The sequence below is a fragment of the Melanerpes formicivorus genome, unplaced genomic scaffold, assembly GCF_026170545.1.
Source record: "Melanerpes formicivorus ecotype bairdi unplaced genomic scaffold, bMelFor1.0.p_v2 SCAF_1, whole genome shotgun sequence".
Classification (NCBI taxonomy): domain Eukaryota; kingdom Metazoa; phylum Chordata; class Aves; order Piciformes; family Picidae; genus Melanerpes; species Melanerpes formicivorus.
In genome coordinates, this window is record NW_027142353.1 from 22,206,395 (window position 1) to 22,221,566 (window position 15,172).

Genomic DNA, 15,172 nt, shown 5'->3' on the forward strand with positions numbered 1-15,172 from the left:
TCAGCCTATGTGGAAATGAAAGCAAATGGTGGTTTCAGTTGTAGATGTGCCTGCTGAGCTATGTCTCCAGCCACTTCTGTCTGGTACACACCATCTTACCTGTCAGAGTTCCCACAGACATCAACCATGCTATGATAATAGAAGGTACAGCTCAACATAACTACAGAATGATACTTACTGAGAAGACTCCCCTGGGAAGCAGTGTCATGGCCAGTATCCACAGATACATTTCTGAATGTGGTACACAGAAACAATTCTGGACAAGGAATTTATGTGATCACATTTCGAGTCCCTGTGATTTGGTTGCCACTTTGATCCTATCTCACAAACAGGTTCACAACCAAAATTAGGATGGAAAAAATGCTGCTATAATTATTTAGAGGAAATAGGAAGAGGGAACGTCTTCCACTGCCAGCTACTATGCCAACAAAGATAATAAAAGCTTTGGCAGAAGGCAGCACTGGGCATGCGCTAGCACTCTCCACTTTGAGCCTCTTCCAGGAACTGATGGTGAGAAATAACCACTCTGGTGCAAGACTGAGAGGTACATTTTAGAGAAAGCATACAGTTGAGTTACACCAATTTAAAAGCTGAGCAGTTAGAATAATAAAAAGGTTTGATCAATGCTCTTTAAACTGTTTTACAAGGATGTTCTCCTCTGTCCAGGCCCTTTTACATGCTTATTTACTACAGTATAACTATACTTCATGGAGCTGAGATGACAAATGAAGCCTGCCATAATTCTGCATGAAATGTAACATGTTTTGTTAGGCAAGACAGGAGCTGACAGAGCATCAAATGATCATGTTTCATCTATAACTTTCACTCTGTCAAGTCTTGTGTCCTCTGCACACCAATTATAATAAATATAGCTGACTGCATACAGCCAGAGGAAAATGAAGGCAGCTCTCTAACATATGTAAAACTAAGATTCATACACTTGTAAATCTTTTGATTGTTTACATAAAAGCAATGTTCTGTTCTCTCTGGTTTGAAGGCAATAAGCTAGACAGGAATATATCTTTACAAACCAACACTGAAATATAAGTAACAATATTCAGCTCTGAGTAACAGCCTCTTACAGTGGGAGCTGAAGACAGAGGGTGCTGTCAGCAAGCCTGGCTGAGTGAATTATCTTTACAATAGGAAGCATTTCCAAGCTGATGAGGAGTAGTAGTGATCTATCCTCCCACAGGTATTAACTCCTCAAGCAACACAACAAATGTATTATTTGCTAGAGAGAAATAAACAAAAAACCCACATCTCTCTCCTTGCATTTTTTTGGAAGGACTTCTTTCTGGCACTCTGAAGGAAGAGAATGGTTTAAAATATTAATACTTTCAGGAAATTACATTTTGAGGTTGTTCTGACTGTTCGTACATCTCTCACAAAGAACGTCATGCATCTTGTTCAGCTGTTAGTGCTAAAAGTAAATTTGGATATTAAATTGTATTTACAATTGTGCTGTATAGATCCCTCCAAAATTGTAAACTCACAGTTAACACCAAGTTCATACTAAATTAACTACACTGTAACCTACTGATGGGTGGAACTATTTCTCTCTCTCCACACTCTTACCTAGTTCTGAAAACAGAGAGGCTAAATGGTTCCATGAGCCCCCCAGATACCTCTTAATAATGATTAATTACATCCCAGACCATCACTGGTTTCAGCATTAGCCTGAGGCTGATGTACATATTTAAGGACCCATACTGGCCTATCAGTGTTCTGCGCGATCTAATTCTGAATACGAAGTTCATATGAAAGATTATTTCTATATGAAGAGGAAGAAATGCAGTGGGCAGCACATTGCTGCTACTACATGAACAGGAAAGGAAGCTCCACTGCAGCCTCAGGAAAAACGCTGCTGGACTCCAGAAGTTACAGCCATGACCAATCATCATCACTAGAGCAAGGGATGGCAATACTGGCACATGACAAGATACTTGTGATCTCAAATTGTCAGGAGTCTTTTATTGTGTCAGGTGCCATATTTTCTGTCTACTGCAATCAGTGGGCACTCTGGGACCCACATACCTGGTCCTGCATTTTATATGTTTGTCACAGGATCATAGAATGGTTTGGGTTGGAAGGAACCTTAAAGATCATCTAGTTTCAACCCACCTGCCATGGGCAGGGTCATCTTCCACTAGATCAGATTGCTCAAAGCTCCCTTCACCTTGGCCTCTAATGCCTCCATTGATGGAACGTTCCTCAGCTTCTCTGAATAATCTGTTTCAGTGTCTCATCACTCTCCTAGAAATTATTTTTTTCTTTATAGCTAATCTAAATCTACCCTCACTGAGTTTGAAACTGCTAACCATTGTCCTCTCACTACATCCCCTGATGTCCCTCACCATATTTCTTACAAGCTCCCTTTGAGTACTGAAATGGTGCAATAAGGTCTCCCTAGTCTTCTCTTCTTGAGGCTAAACAACCCCAACACTCACAGCCTTGTGTAGTTAGTATAGACTACTCAAAACTTGTCAGACATGAAAGGTAGGAAAGCAATTCTCAAAAGTCAACAGCTTTCTGATTTCAGTTTTCTGAGGGCCCAGTTATAGGGATACTGTTCTCAGGATGCTTGTTTTGTACAAAAAGAAAAAAGAGCGGGGCAGGGGGGAGGGAAGAGAGGGGAAAAAAAGCTGTATTTCATCAAGGAAGTTACTACTATGGAGGGGATAAAAGATGTACTTATCTGTCAGAAAAGACACACAAGTTGAATGATTTGTTTCAAAATACATATTTGATTATTTCACTACATCGCATAGACTTTATGTATTTACCAAACGCTGCTCCATTCCTATTTCAGAAGGAAAATTGCTGATGACTAGAATAGGTCAGAAAAGTGAGAGAGAGAGATACTTGGGAAAACAGAGAACTGTCAGGCTGCTTTACATTTTAGTGGATTAGAGCACAAGGCACTTGTTAGTGCAAAGTTGTCATGACCATCTGACCATAAAGAGAGCAAGGGCACCACCTGCTGTCTTAGAAACATATTTACTTGAGTCAAGAAAATTTCAAGTACTGCACTCAAAACCAGTTTGTCCTACTAAACATACTGTGCTTCTTTGGGGAAGCTTTCTCCTGAACTTTAAGCTTAAGCAAGACAATTAACAAATCACGTGTTCGCAGTTGCCTCTTCACGCAATGATCTGCACTGTAGCAACAGTGCTGCCCATAAGTAAGTGAAGATTGGATACTTAGAGAACTCTCTAAGTTGGAAAGGGTTTCACACTTCTACTCTGGTTTAGCACATGGGCCCTTCCTCCCTCAGGGCATCAAAATTTGGTGGTCACAACATTTTCAGTAGATTTAATTGGTATTTGATAACCACCAAAATCTTTACTTATTGAATTAGCATTTTTAGCATGACAGTGGTTTAGATTGTTTTATGTGCAGGAGGTTATGGAATAAATAAGTACTACTAGGTAAGTAAAACACCAAGCCACAGTTCAAAGGCTTCTTGAAAGTAATTAAAGGAGCTTATTTCCAAAATGCTCCTAGTTGAGAAAACACAGGTTAGCCCACACCCACTGAAAGAAGCAGTGACTTCACTAGCAAAAGGAACTGTTTCATTATGCATGGGTTTGATTTAAATGTACATGCAGGACTTTATAAATCCAATTGCCATGCAGTTCTGAGACAATTCAAACCAAGCAAATTAAATCCTCATTTGACCGCAACGAATGTCTGCTTAATTATTCCAAGCTGCCACAAGGAATCACCCTATAGTCCTCTCCTCTTATTCTAAATAGCAAGTGGCAGTTTGGAAAAACCTGAATCAGGCTGAAGAGACGTAACCAGACTCTTGTATTTTATAGGTTGACTTTTGTGAGCACTGTTTATTTATAAATAAAATTACTATCTGTCAAAACTTCCATGACAGTTAAGAACCAGCGCTAAAGGAAAGGGAGAGCTTCCATCCAGGGGCCCTCATCCACTGTCCTCGGGGAACTTAAGTAAAAGTTCAGAATGGCAGTAGCAGCAGCAGCCTCTTCACAAATGTGGCAAAACAACAAGAAACATTAAGAAATTGTGTGCTTTTGCCAAGGGTAAAGATATCATGGCCCATTTCCTTTTCAGACGACGAGACTCAAGCTTCAGCTTGCCCCCTTCAAGCAAAATTATGGCACTTAAATTTGTATCCTGTATAATTCAGTTCTGATTTGTGCATGAAAAATTCAAGGCAAGAGTGAAAAACACATATAACTTGATTGCTGCCTATGAGTCATCAAACATATTTCAGTAACACATGCATAACCCACGTTCTGTCTATCATTACCGGTCCTTACGAGGTACCAATAGAGGTGTCAATACTGTATCCTCTTTCCCCTTGTTGAAGATGCTTTGTACATCTAAAAGATGTGCAAAACAAAAGTAATCTAAGATTGCATCAAGCTTGTGCATTTATTGGTGGCTGGTTAAAAAAATTAATTCATTGCTGTAAATGAATGCTAATAACAAATTAGTAAAATCTTTTCTTGTTGCTTTTTTTTTCTTTTTTTACACAAATAGTTTTATTACAAACTTGAATTCTTAAGAAATACACATGTAAGGAATTACACAAAGGCCTTGCCGTGGTATTTGCATGGTAAAAGTCTGTAAAACACTTCTAGGCACAAATGTGCTCAAACAATGGTATAATTGCATAGAAATTCTTTAGAAATAGCTGAGAGGCCACTTTGAGGAATTTTTTTGGTTTTTGGTACAATATTAACAAAATTAAGGCCTTATACTTTTCAAAATCATCAAGTCATTCAGTGTGTGAGTAGTGTTTAAAACCCTGAAAAATATTAAATACACAGTAAGACTAGAAGCTCAAAGCAGGATTTACTATAATAAACACAAATAGCTATTAACCTGGATTCAGTCTCTGCAGCTTCAGCATTGAAATGGCCTACACAAAATGAACATTTCACATCATATTTTGGCATTTAACATGGAATTTAGGACACTGGAAAGAAGAAAACTTCTGTAAGCTTCTTTTTGAAATGGTAAACTCGGAGCTTGATTTGCCCGATGACTGATATCTATATAAATTACTAAAATATTTATATATAATATTTTTTCTTGACCATTGCTGGATCATTCTTTATTCCACAGGAAAGTTTGTTCTACTACATGAAGAAGCTGCATAGTACCAACATAGCAGAAACACTTCCTTGCCTATTTGGGAAATCAATTTGGCAATGTCTTCCAGATGTAGTCCCATTAAAAGCGATAGCACTAAAGACTACAAACAGAAGCAAAGGTTTGCAGGATGGCACTCTATGTTGTGAAGAAGATGGTTCTGTGTTGCTTAACCACAGTCTGTAATCCCAAAACTCCTTTTTTTTTTTTTTTACATTAGCATTGCTTTGTACAGGAACAATAAGTACATACCCAAGAGTCTGGGATTTTGAGACACCTAGATAACAGTAACAACAAACTTATCTGGGGAAAAAAAATGAATCTAAATATATAATACAAGGATGAGAAAGGGGGGTCAAACAGTATAAGGCAGAACTGCATGCCTCCTAGCACCTTTGCATTTTTTTCTGGATAAACGCTGACTTTTTGTTCTATCAGTGCATTGCATTTATATAAAAATACATACATTTTGATCAAAAGTGCCACTTGGCATGTCAACATTTGAAGCTTATCTTTGTTGTCTCTTTTCTTCTTCAGCAAGGACAGGGCCAGTAAAGCAGTGTGTGTTAGTTATGCAAGTTCCTAAAAGGCACTTTACTGTTTTCATATTGGACAACAATGAGGTACATATATGTCTAGGCTTCATTGCTGTCAAACGAATAGCACCATATTGTGTGAAATTAGTTGAAATTCAAAAGTCATTATGTTTTTCTCATACAGACTTGACAACGGCTAACGTTTGAGCGTAGATCCCCTGCTTTCAAAGTTGAGGGAGTTGGTTTCCTGTTCAAAAAAAGAAAGAAACAGAAGTAATGAAAAAACCCATTGACAATTGTTGATATCAACAGTTGGGTTTCAGGCTTGTAGTTGACAGCACAAATTCTGCACGCGGCCAAATGCCTCTTTAAGCTGTGCTGAATCAAGGAGGTGGCCCTAAGTTCTCCCACATACATTCACCTTCAAAGTTTGACCACGAGCTATCACAAGATTAGTTTTAAATATTCCAGTTACATCAAAATTCAATTCTGTCACAAGGCTGAACACTTCTTTAACCAGAAGACACTACCTGTTGAATCAACAGTTTGAAAACATGCTGGAATTAGGGTAGTAAGAAAACCATTAATGCAAAAAGACTGACGATGTTTGACCATTCATGACTTTCTGCTAACTCTCATGACTTCTCAGAAAACTGAAAAGCCAGTGAAGGAAATTATGTGATGTAGTACAGAAAGACAAATCAAAACCTTTAGCCTCTAAGCTATCACAAGGAATTACTCCTTGCAACTGTAAATGAAGATTTCAGATAAAAGTGTGCTTAGATTTAACACCTTTCTCTAGAAAGGATTACGTGTTTAGAGGAAACTGAAGTGTATTTTTGAATTATCATAGTAGGGCAGGCATCCTGATCTGGATTATTTTATTAATTCAAGATACAATTTGTAGCCAGAAAAGGGAATGGAGTTTATGTGTCTCGGGGCAGGACTTAATGAATACTAACAACTAAAGCACTGACTCCTCTAAATTTTCCTCTGATCAGCTTTCCTCTTTCCTAGGGAGCCAGTGCTTACACCAGCACTGGAAAATGGGCTCTTTCAGTAGTAGCTTTTCTGGTTGACAGGATTATCACAGCCCCAGTGATAATCAGTCCCAGTGCTGAATTGTTCTGCCTACTTAGGTGACAACTATCTCACAGAGAGTCAAAAGTGGCTAAACAGCCTGCTTCATTCTGACTGAGACAGGCTAGGGAGCATTCACAGATCTAGATGACACAAAAAGATGAAGGCTACCAGACTAAAAGTACCAGGAGTGGCAGCCTGGACCACAGTGGAAGAAGATGTCTGCCTGCACTTCAAAGGAATGTCTGCTAATCAGGTAAGCTATGCAGACCTGGGAACTGGTCTTTATGATAACATATTATTAAAATTCATATGGAACAAATTAGACTGTGTTGAGAAATACTTATGTGCAGGAGACCAGAACAAAGCCCACTATCACTTAATTCCTGAAATTAGAACCTCAGCAGCACTGAAGAAATGCCTAAGGCCTCTGTCTTCAGCTGCATTTTATTCAGACATGCTTCCTCCAACATTAGGGAAGGTAAATAATTGTTAACTCACTTAGTTCACCACCTGCACTAATTTCAAGTGGTTCTATTATGTGCTAACATATACCAGGGGGAATGTTACATTCTAACTTAATTTCAATCAGTATGTCAGCCTATGCCAGTTACAACTCAGTGAATACAATCAAATATAGTGGAAATGCAAACATTGTTAAGATTATTCTGAAAAGCAAAATACTAGGTACAAATGACACATTGTAAACACTAACAGAAGAGACATCCATTAATTCCTCCAAAGCTATTATATTTTATCCTTTTTGTTACAAAAATAATTAACTGCATATACTTAACCAGGCTGGGGCACAGCCAATACTTGAACCATGTATTACATTCAAACAATACATCTCTTATTCAGTGACGAGACTTGACTGAGTCTTAACTACTGATAAATAAATCATGAACTTACTTGAACATCTCATTCCTTTCTATAGTGGCAAGCCAGAAGCTGTAAGCATTTGCATAATAATTGCAGGTGCCCCGACCATGGCATTCAATGAAGGGAGCACTTCGAAACTCCTCTAGGCAGGAACCAGGAGACGCCAGGGCCTGGCCAGAACCCTCCGCACCAGCACTGGTGTGCTAGAAAAATGCAAAAACATCAGTCAGAGAGAGACTCTGTGCCCTTTCTGCCATAACACCTATTTACTCTCTTGCATAAATATTTCTTCACATTCCTCTCCTTGTCCTCTGTTGTGCCCATCTGCTGTTTTGCCCCTCAGCTCAAGGAGGAGCAGGTGGCCAAGAAGGCCAATGGCATCCTGGCCTGCATTAGGAATAGTGTGGCCAGCAGGAGCAGGGAAGTCATTGTGCCCCTGTACTCTGCTCTGGTTAGGCCGCACCTTGAGTACTGTGTCCAGTTCTGGGCCCCTCAGTTTAGGAAGGACATCGAGACACTTGAATGTGTCCAGAGAAGGGCCTCTTCTCCCAGGCAACCAGCACCAGAACAAGGGGACACAGTCTCAAGCTGCGCCAGGGGAGGTTCAGACTCGAGGTGAGGAGGAAGTTCTTCACCGAGCGAGTCATTCGGCATTGGAATGGGTTGCCCAGGGAGGTGGTTGAGTCATCGACCCTGGAGGCGTTCAAGGGGAGATTGGACGTGGCACTTGGTGCCATGGTCTAGTCATGGGGTCTGTGGTGTCAGGTTGGACTCGATGATCCTCGGGGTCCTTTCCAACCTAAGTGATACTGTGTGTGATACTGTGTGTGAACAAGGCTGGTGAGAGGCCTTGAGCACAAGCCCTGTGAGGTGAGGCTGAGGGAGCTGGGATTGTTTAGCCTGGAGAAGAGGAGGCTCAGGGGTGACCTCATTGCTCTCTACAACTACCTGAAAGGAGGTTGTAGCCAGGAAGGGGTCGGTCTCTCCTCTCTAGCAACCAGCACCAGAGCAAGGGGACACAGTCTCAAGTTGCACGAGGGGAAGTTTAGGCTCGAGGTGAGGAGAAAGTTCTTCACCAAGAGAGTCATTCATCATTGGAATGGGCTGCCTGGGGTGGTGGTGGAGTCACCATCCCTGGAGGTGTTCAAGAGGGGACTGGATGTGGCACTTGGTGCCATGGTCTAGTCTGTGGTGACAGGTAGAACTCAATGATCTTTGAGGTCTCTTCCAGCCTTAGTGATGTTGTGATACTGCTGCTGCTGCTGTGAAAGTGGAGTGGAAGGTCTCCAGCAGTGGCACTATTTTCTCTTGCTTAATGGCAGCACAAGTGAGCAGCAACAGCAGCTGCAGGGCAGCTGTTTGCACATAAATCCTTCAGGACCTCTATGTGAGCAACAGGCCATGGCCAGCTCAACCCAATTCTTGCTCCACACCATAGTGGCATCTCTCCCTCTAGTGCTGATAGCTCTAGATCCATGCTGCTTCTCAGACCATGCCCAGACCTTGCCTGGGCAAGCGGCTGTTGATGTAAGTGGTGAATTTGACAGGAAGCATGTTAATAACTAACCACTACAGCATACTCCAGAGTGGCTCTTGCAGGCTACTCCTTAGTTCTATTTATGTCACTAGCGTATAAAGCTGAAGAAGCTAGGAAAAAAAGGTCAGAAATACCATTTGAAAACTGCAGGTTTATTCATATAAAATGGAAAGAGGACAGGTACTGACACGCTACCACTTTAGGAAGCTACTGCAACATAGATGCAGAAGGACAATGGAAAATTATGCTTATTTTCTCATTTATTCAGCAAGCTGTGTGCATTTCTTCAAAAGTGAACTAATAGTTGCTATTGCATTGTTTTCATTTAGTAATTAGCCAGAATCTTTTTGAAGTCACCAGAAAGGGTAGAGGTCTAATGCCCTCCTAAGACCTAAAGCAGCATAGTCAGGTATTAACTTTCCCAGAGCAGAGCTTAGATCAGACACCTGAAACAAATGCTTTTCTCAGCTCAGGTTCTGTACCAGCCCACTTACCATGACAAAAGAGTAACCAATCCAAAGTGAACTCCAGCCTTCAGGACACTGTGGTATTTGAATTGTTTGACTGTGAACGGCTATTACCATAGCAGGCGCTTCACACACAGAGCATCTAGAAAGATCAAGACATGAATAAACTACATGTACTTGGTGAATAATACTTCTCTTTTTCCAAAAGTTACTTCCTTTAAGGAATCTTAAATTAGAAAATGTGACCTTCAAAAACAAAGGAAAATCAAAATGTTTCATTTAGAACGACAAAAAAACCCAAACAAACAAACAAAACCAACCACAACAGGTTCCCCTTCCCTTTTTATTTAGGGACAGCTTAACTATTAAGTCTTACTCCTCTAAGTAACCAGAGAAGGCAGATCTTTTATCTGAATATTTAAATGTATTTGTCTTTTTCTAGTCCCATTTGTACTGTAGTTTCTAAAAAAAGCTCATGTCATGAACATGAGAGGCAAATAGCCAAACACTGTGACTCTGACTACTTGAAGGTGGTCTGCTGTGACCAGAGACAAATAACAGCAATTCATCATCCTAAACATAGCCCTGAGAGACTTCCAGAGAGAAAGCTATCCCTCTGGAAAATATCTTATAAAGGTGATCATTGCTAATATAATACAATGCACTCTTCTCTATGCATTTTCCTTCAAAATGGCTTTTATTTATATTTGTGGGTCTTCATCTCCTGTAAGGGATTTCCAGCAAAGTAACCTGAACAATGAACTTGAAAGCAACTCTTCAGAAAACTATGCAGCACCTATGCATTATCTTTTATTTTTGATAAATTTATTGTGTCTCAGAACTACTGCATAGTCCAATGACCAACCATGACTTCACAGGAGAATCATAAAAAAATTAGTCAGACTGGAATTTTAATATGGGAGCTCTTCATAGCAAATTTGGTAGATATAATCCATTTTTTCTTGTACAACTCCTAAACTGGCAGTACAACTCCTAAATTGCATTTAGCAGTAATGAAAATGATTCAAAAAAGCTAGTTAGAACTAAACTCTGATTTCTATCATCAGAGCAGTGAAAAGAATCAAGTACAAAATGGATTAAGTTGGATTCTGAAAAATGCATAGAAGCAAAGAAATTCAGAATGAAAGCCCTCTATTTCTGACTTGTGAAGACTGCTTTCATGTGTACTGCCTTCATCTCTATTGCAGAACAAGACAGTTATTTTAAGAAACACATCAGTGAAAGAGTAAGTTAAAAGAAGAACATAAAGCTGCCTCTATTCTTGGAGTTCTGCTTTGCTTCAAGAGATTTCTGGTATTTCAGCCTTACACAAAAAGAAGTCTCATGATCCAAGGCAGCAAGTGAACTTCTACACCTTTTCAACTTTTGGACAGGGAAAACTGTTGGTTTAAAAGTCTCAACTAATAAAATAAGTTGCAAGAACAATCTTCTCAGATTCATTGCTGGTTTGCCAAAAAAAAAAAAATAAAGAAAAAAAAAATAGGTGTATTACAATGATCTCACTCTGTGTTATGTCTAAAAGGAGAAAAACCCACATATGTAAATATATGTATTTAAATATGCACATGTACACTTTCATGGTGCAGAACCTACTATATATGCATAACCCACGGCAAAACCTTGTCACGCACCTGCTCAAGCAAGAGTTTCAAACGTGGTTGTTAAAGGTTATTTTGTACACCCGATTAGGGGTGGCATAGAAGGAGCATGAACTTAAAGACTGATCATTTGAATTTCTCTGAAAGCCCCTTCCATTCACATCTAATGAAGAACCACAAAAGTAAGAATCAACCAATTCAAAAATATAGATCAGGAAGAGCTGACAGATTAGAAGCAATGTCAAGAATCATAGTAATGCCTGTATCTAATGATTATGTTGTGTTATTTAAGTTAAGTCAGAGACTGCCTTTTCAGATTCTTATCTAATGAGAGCAGTACAGTTCACCACATTCTTGCTCACAATTCTGCCTTCAGCACTGGACATAGTATGGCAAGATGGTTCTTGCTAATGGCCTTAAAATTTAAAATGGACCAAAAGTTCAATATTCTGGATTGATGCAGAACAGTTAGAGCTGGTAAGTGCCACACTTTATGTTAGCTGAGAATCTGGAATTATTAAGAAATCAATTCTGCAATTGTGGCCTTTGATTATGCCCTTGTATTCAAGCAGTATGCTCAAAACAATGGAAGAAACCTGGCAGTCAACTGTACAATAAACAATGCTACCATTTTCAAACAACAGGAAACTGAGCTTCTAAAATTCTTCTAGCTAAGGCTAGTAAAAAGTAAACAAAACAAAACAACCAAAAACACAACCGAAGAATTGTTCTGGACAAGAATTGTGAATAAATTCAAAACTATCTCTCCTTCAAAGTACATCGTTTGGGTCCCCCCCTCATATGAATTTATTTTTGATGGAAGTCCAAACTGAAAACATTCACACACTGAAACATTTCATCAGAAGAACTCAAACTCTATATTTAAAAGCAGAAAATAAAATTAAAAAACCCCAAAACATAACAACACAAAAAACCCCAACAAATAACAACAAAATACATACTCAAAAGTCTTTCCCAAACAAAACCAAAAGAAGAAGAAGAAAAACAAAATAAAACAAAATAGTACCATAGTAATTTTTCACATCCTTATTCATTTTACAAACACAGCAGAATGGAAACCATACCTGCTGATGAATGGTCTGATATTATCACCAGTGATAGGAGCCATACTCATTGGCATGGGTTCAGGAGTCGACAGCCAGTAGGAATAGTCGTTCCTTGATGCAAAGTTACACACGTTGTTGATATTGCAGAATAAGAAAGGCATGGTACTAAATTTACGGAGACAGCTTCCTGCCGTGCCTGAAATGTTAAGTGAAAGGTTAATTGCTAATCCATTTTTGTTAAGCTGTTGCCAACGACCAAACAAATACTACCAGAAACAGCTATAAAGCAGATGACACTTGGTCTGGAAGGCCCAGCTGTCTCAGAGGATGTCTCCTAGCTCCATAAGGAAGTAAAAGGGCAATGCATGAGTCTTGCCTATTATGGAATAACTTAGGTGGGAATAGATGTCTAGAAGCCCTTTATCCTAACCTTCTGATGGCTAGATCAGGTTACTTGTGCCCATAGCTAGCTGAGTTTTGCATATCTCCAAAGACAGAGATTAAACAGACTCTCTGAGGTCCCATCCCAATGCCTGAGCATCAGCATGGTAAAAAAGCTTTTCTTTACGTTTAACTGCACTATATGTTATATTTGTCTCTACTGCTTCTTCTGTCACTTCTGAGAGGAGTTTGGCTTCGGACAGCAATAAACACCTCCCCTAACTTTCTGTTGAGGCTGAGAAAGTCCAGTTCCACCAGATTGTCCAGATGCCACTGGCCATCTCAGTAGCTGTTGCATTCACTGCGGCATAGCAACATCTTCCTTGTTCTGGGAGACCCAGGTCTGGGCACAATATACCAACTGTAGTCTCACAACTACCAAAATGAGACTCTTCCCTCTATCTGCTGGTTGCATTTTTGCCAAGGAAGCCCAATAGGTTGGGCAATGTAGAATGGGGTAGTTGCAAGGGCACACAGTTACCTCCCGTTCATTGTTGCTCACCAGGAGTGCCAGGTCCTTTTCTGCAAAGCAGCTTTCTAGTAGCTTATACTGCTGCTACTGGAAATATGTCAGTCCACCACTTGTTCTGTTGCATGAGGTTATTTCACTTTAGATGTACCCCTTTGTATTTGACTTTACTGAACTACTTCAGGTAGGGAATCAACCATTTCTCCCAGTCTGGCATCACTCACAATCTTGCTGAGAGTACACTCTATCCTATCACCCAAGCCACTTATAAATTAATTAAACAGATTTGGCCTAGTACTACTTCCTGAGGGACATGCCTAATCAACAACCACAAGTCAGACTGTACATCTAATCACATCCCCCAAAGCCCAATGCACCCACCAAATTTCCACTCAGTTTATCATCTACTTAGCCAGCCCATATCTCACTGATCTGACTGCAGAGATACTAAGGATGACAATGCCAAAGGTTTTGGTAAGGACTTCCTTAAATAAACTGACACTGTTTTCACTCTACAACAAACCATTACTTGTACCAATCTAGAAGGCATAATAAAGCACCAGCTAGCCAAGAATAATTAACAGAGGCTTGTTTACTACAGTTCTACAAATGAAAGAAACAATGGGGTTATAATGAATTCTAATTTGTTTTCTACTTACCCAGATCTTGGCCATGTGCTCTTTCATTGCCTTGTACATAAAGCAAGGAGTAGCCATGGTAAATAAGCCTTGTTCCAAATGGACATGATGGTTCTTCAGTGGTTTGACTGTGTCTGGTAACAAGGAAGCCATGAGCAACAGATGGTGCACCTGGTGGGCCCATAGCCCCAGGCAAACCTTCAGGGCCAGGTGGACCAGGGAATCCTCTGGGGCCTACAACACAGAGAATCTCCTTGTATTTCTACAGACAGCAGCACTCCAGCTACATAACTCAAGTAAAATTAGATACATCAACATCTGATCTCCTGTTATTTTTTCTAGGAAGGGATCAAGTCTTTGAAGAACTCAAAGGCTTACCTGGAGGACCATAAGGGCCAGCTTCTCCTTTTTGCCCAGGTTTGCCATCAAACCCTGGACTACCAGGTGGTCCAGGTACACCTGAGGGTCCTGTCACCCCTGTTGAAAAACAAGGAATAGTTATTACTGGCTATTACTTAATTTTAATTCTGACTTTTTGGCTTGTTATACAGTACAGCACAGGCACACCTCAGCATAAACTAAACTTCTGCAGATTCAGAGCATCTATTTCAATACCTAGAGCACATATGTGGGTTACTGCAGTTGAAGTTATTATAGTATAGAAGATAAGAGAACTAAGCAGGTGTGCTTCTAAAATGTCTAATATTCACCTGGAATATGAAAAGGAAGGGTAGCAATCTCTTCCCTCTCTGTTTATCATATGACTCAATCAAAAATAGACCATAAAACAGTAGGGTCATGAACAGGGGGGGAAAATCCTACTCTACCATCAGTCTATTTTTGCATTATTTAAAATGTATTTCTACTGGAAAGTTAGAAACGCTCACCTTGCTGTCCTTTGGGACCTGGAAGTCCTGGGAATCCTTTGAGACCAACTGGTCCTACAGGGCCAGGTAAGCCAGGATCACCTTTAACAAGTTGAAAATCACCTGGCGGGCCTGGTGGACCTTGTAAACCTGTCAGAGTTAACAGAGGAAACCAACACATATTTAGTATTGCACAATTAAAAAAATAATTAAAAAAAAAAATCAAGAAAACAATGTTACCTTGCATTGTCATTTATATACTCAGAGAACAGAGAGAGTCTATAGCTACAGGGTATCGATGCATCTGAGACATTCTACACGCGCTGAGAAGGGTCATACCCATCAAGAAGCCAAACCTAGAGTTGACTCAGGGTAGAAGACAGCAGGTTCCAGCCATAATAGAAGAAATAGCCTGGACTGGGCCTTTACCTCTGACA

The 15,172-nt window shown here is 39.9% G+C and overlaps 1 protein-coding gene across 1 annotated transcript in view; it reads right to left on the reverse strand.

Annotated features, from left to right (window-relative positions):
• Positions 1-3,811: 3,811 nt before the first annotated feature.
• COL4A1 (collagen type IV alpha 1 chain) overlaps positions 3,812-15,172 on the reverse strand; it is a 133,938-nt gene continuing 122,577 nt past the window's right edge. The window contains exons 46-52 of the mRNA XM_068170400.1: positions 14,757-14,885; positions 14,248-14,346; positions 13,891-14,103; positions 12,340-12,517; positions 9,663-9,777; positions 7,662-7,834; positions 3,812-5,916 (exon numbers count right to left, since the gene is read on the reverse strand). Coding sequence (XP_068026501.1) covers positions 5,835-5,916; positions 7,662-7,834; positions 9,663-9,777; positions 12,340-12,517; positions 13,891-14,103; positions 14,248-14,346; positions 14,757-14,885 — 989 coding nt within the window. The 3' untranslated portion in view covers positions 3,812-5,834. The remainder of the gene's footprint in view (positions 5,917-7,661; positions 7,835-9,662; positions 9,778-12,339; positions 12,518-13,890; positions 14,104-14,247; positions 14,347-14,756; positions 14,886-15,172) is intronic.